At 44.2% G+C, this 3,251-nt stretch overlaps 1 protein-coding gene across 1 annotated transcript; it reads left to right on the top strand.

The window, feature by feature from the left end:
• The first annotated feature begins 737 nt into the window (after window positions 1-737).
• Window positions 738-2,768, top strand: LOC146685292 (uncharacterized). Its single transcript, XM_085444683.1, has 3 exons — window positions 738-1,058; window positions 1,300-1,439; window positions 1,930-2,768. Exons 1-3 carry the CDS (start codon window positions 1,038-1,040, stop codon window positions 2,117-2,119), a joined length of 351 nt encoding a protein of 116 aa, XP_085300809.1. The 5' UTR covers window positions 738-1,037; the 3' UTR covers window positions 2,120-2,768.
• The last annotated feature ends 483 nt before the right edge of the window (window positions 2,769-3,251 follow it).

Here is a 3,251-nt window from a genome sequence, read left to right as displayed (position 1 = left end):
GTGCAGCTTTGTTCATGAACACGCACATTTCCTGAATCCAAAGCTGCTTGGCTCCAAAGCCTGTATCTGCTTGCCCTCCAAGATTTCTATTTATAGCTTTGCCTGTTTGGAATTTCATTAGGTGAGCGCTTCAGGTGTTGTGAAAGTAGTGAGAGTAGGCAGCAGGCTTGTTCCTACTTGTTCCAACCCACACTTGCATCAGGACTTCTATCGGTGTGTGGGTGTCAGGCCGGGTCAAATTCCAGGGAAGCTGCGCTTTGGTGATGTAGCAGAAGACGAGGAAATCCCTGTCACGGTGTCCCGAGCCTGGGAATTTTGAACCTCGAGGGAAATGACTGGATGACGAGACATTTGAACACTGACGCTCAGTTTGGACATGAAACCAAACGCAGGTCGTATCAGTTGTAGCTGCATCAGGTCAAATGTCGTTTCCCTTAAGCCGTGATAAATGTCAGTATTTATTCTGACTGATCATCCCAAAGGCTGACTTGACAAAATAAGAGCCTGAAAACCAGAGAAGAAGTCTGAAAGTGCTCAATAATCCAGGATAACTTCAAACTGATCAGCAGGTCAGGAAGTCAAAAGCCAACTACAGGATATGATAACATATCTAAAAGAGCTCAATTACATGAAATAATTAAATGTGTGTTTAGTTCTGTTACAGCCTTTTTACCTTTTGAAATATCATGTTATGTTTTCACCTTTGATTTTCTCTCTTTGCTTTGAAACTTGAAAGTTTCCCTCGGGAACAATGAAGCTTAAAGCTGACTGAAAGCCTGCAGGTTCAGACTAAATTTAGCCCCGACACAAAACAAACTTCAACCACGTACACACTCGCTGACTGATGTGTACGCGCGATGATGACATCCCGCTGACACGGCTCCGCCACCTCCCCCGCACAATGCAAATGAGCTTTCATCAGCGAGTGACAGGATAAAACAGGTGTGCTCAGACAGGGAGACACCAGCAGCTCTGTGCCAGCAGAGAGTTTACACAGGTGAACAGGAGGAGACGCATTCCAGCTCAGCAGCTTCAGCATGAACTCCAGCGCTATTCTGGTGAGTACGAGCCGTCACCTGGAGAACAGGTGTGCAGATGCTTTGTACGCTCTGGCTTCACCTCACAGTGACAGCCTGGAAACAGCTTTGGACTGCACAGCTCATTACTACACAAACCTGTGTGATGTGTGTGTACAGAGCAAAGCGTTTTCATCGAGCTTCTTTTGGAGGGACGTTGGAGACAGATCAGTCAAAGCCTCTGATCGGTGTCATTGTGTCAAAATGTGTGCTTGTCTTCCAGCTCTTCCTGGGACTGATGGGGACAGCGTTCAGCAGCCCGGTTTGTCCTCAAAACTGCAACCATGCTCAGCACTATCACAGGCAGTACTTCACTCATGTGTCCGACCTCCATAATTCTTCAGTCGCGCCCTGGAAACTACAGTGAGTTTACTTACTTAAAGCCAGGAAAGAACAAAAGTTTAGGCTTCATTGATCATACAAACACAGCTGTATATATACGACTGGTGCTTCAGGAGTGTAAGGATGCACTTTCAGTGGGGGCCACTCTAAACTGCCCTCATGACTTCATGGTCTCAGTCGCTGGTTTCAGGTCTTACTGAATAAAACACAATGTTCATTTTGTAAATTATGATCTCATTACCGTCACAAATGAGCAGGAAGTCGTGGAGGATTACTGGGTAATGCCCTGTCAGTCCAATCTTGCTGCAGACTTTATGCCACCCAGCCATAAAAACTGGATTTCAACATTGATTTTAGCAGAGGAAAGGTTGGACACAGTGCTGGGACAAGCACATGTGTTACAGCTAAAATTCACAGGCTTTTGAGTCCAGCGTGAGCAGATCTTAATGTCTGACACTGTCACACCTGAACACTTCCGTTTATCCGTGGACTTTGTTTTCCTGTGTTTCAGAAACAACTCTAAAGCAGGCCGAGAACCACAGACGATCAAGGAGGCCAAATGCATGCCTTGCAGTGTGGAGAACATGGTGGCCAGACCAATCTTCGTACAGATTCAGGTGTACGAGAGCATAGGCACGCATGGGTATTGCAGCTGTCCGTTCGATCTGGCGGTCGGATGCACCTGTGTCGCGAAGGAATGACGGCCGGACGCCAGGCTGTGCTGAATGTGCCGTAACAACCTGCTTTTAGTTGCTGGCTGTGCCTATATTGAATGTATTTATTTGTAACTAGGAAATACTGTTTATCAGGTTATATATGAGTGTGCATGTAAAATGCGACCAAGTCATCGTTTTTTAAACTTACCTATATGTCAATGACATGTTTGTTTACATGAGATAAAACTTCATGAATTTTGTGGCAGTGTTGCTCGTTTCAAAGCAACCTGAATCCTTTTTTCTAGAAAAATTCAGTGTACTGATCTGTTCAATGTGCATCTGAATATCACATTTTATTCTTTACATGCATCATGTAATATGCAGTAACTTGATAATATCATAGTCATTTCAGAATATTTCTGGTCAGTACCAATGTGAAAATGTTTGTTTTGTATTATCAAAATGCTGGATTTTTATGTACCTCACTGAGCTTCAGTAAAACTATTACAGCCTCGTATTCATCAAAGGATTTGTAGTGCACTAAATGTGTTTTACTTGCTGATGCCTGGTTTTACATATAAGCACAGTGCTAATAGACAGATAAAGCAATGAAAGTGTATATATAGCGTTATATAATAATATTGCTTAGCAGAACCTAGTTAAATGTAAAAATAAATGTTGTTGTAGCACTGAACCCTGTGGAACTTGTAACAGTCACAATGGTGTGGTGTCTCTGTAATAATAACATAAGTCAAGGGGTTATGAGGTCATTAGTGTGCGCCACTGCCCTCTCTGTGATTTATGGGAGCGACGTGCTTGCACGCGAATACATGGAGAGAGACGGACTTATATGTTTCCCCCCCAGAAACCTTTTGGTTGTGCAATAGTTTTTTTAAAATCTTTTTTTGCTAGCTGGCAGCTGTCTGCTCCCACAGGCCAGGATCCATCCTTCAACCCCTCATCTTCCGGTTCCGGTACGATGGCGCCTGTAGCTGTGTCCAAATTCATGGGCTGCATCGGCCCTGTCACTACCTGATCCGTACCGGAAACCCGATCCGTACCCCGCATGCGCCAAAGGTGTCTACTTCCAGTCGAAGCGTTTTACGATAGTTACGGGTCAGAGTACCTGTTGAGATGTTAAGAATAATAAGTATCTCTTAAAATGTTTCCGATAATG

The sequence above is a fragment of the Copadichromis virginalis genome, linkage group LG20 (genome assembly GCF_057382275.1).
Source record: "Copadichromis virginalis isolate Kocher_CV1m ecotype Utaka linkage group LG20, C_Virginalis_male_GT1.1, whole genome shotgun sequence".
Taxonomy (NCBI): domain Eukaryota; kingdom Metazoa; phylum Chordata; class Actinopteri; order Cichliformes; family Cichlidae; genus Copadichromis; species Copadichromis virginalis.
The sequence above is the reverse complement of the archived record's forward strand: the minus strand, read 5'-3'. Positions and strand labels throughout refer to the sequence as shown.

Bases quoted from the DNA above. Each gene is read 5' to 3' on its own strand.
- LOC146685292 (XM_085444683.1), top strand. From the start codon at position 1,038: ATGAACTCCAGCGCTATTCTG. The intron at 1,059-1,299 runs GTGAGTACGAGC...CTTGTCTTCCAG, and splicing joins TGAACTCCAGCGCTATTCTG to CTCTTCCTGGGACTGATGGG. The intron at 1,440-1,929 runs GTGAGTTTACTT...CCTGTGTTTCAG, and splicing joins GTCGCGCCCTGGAAACTACA to AAACAACTCTAAAGCAGGCC.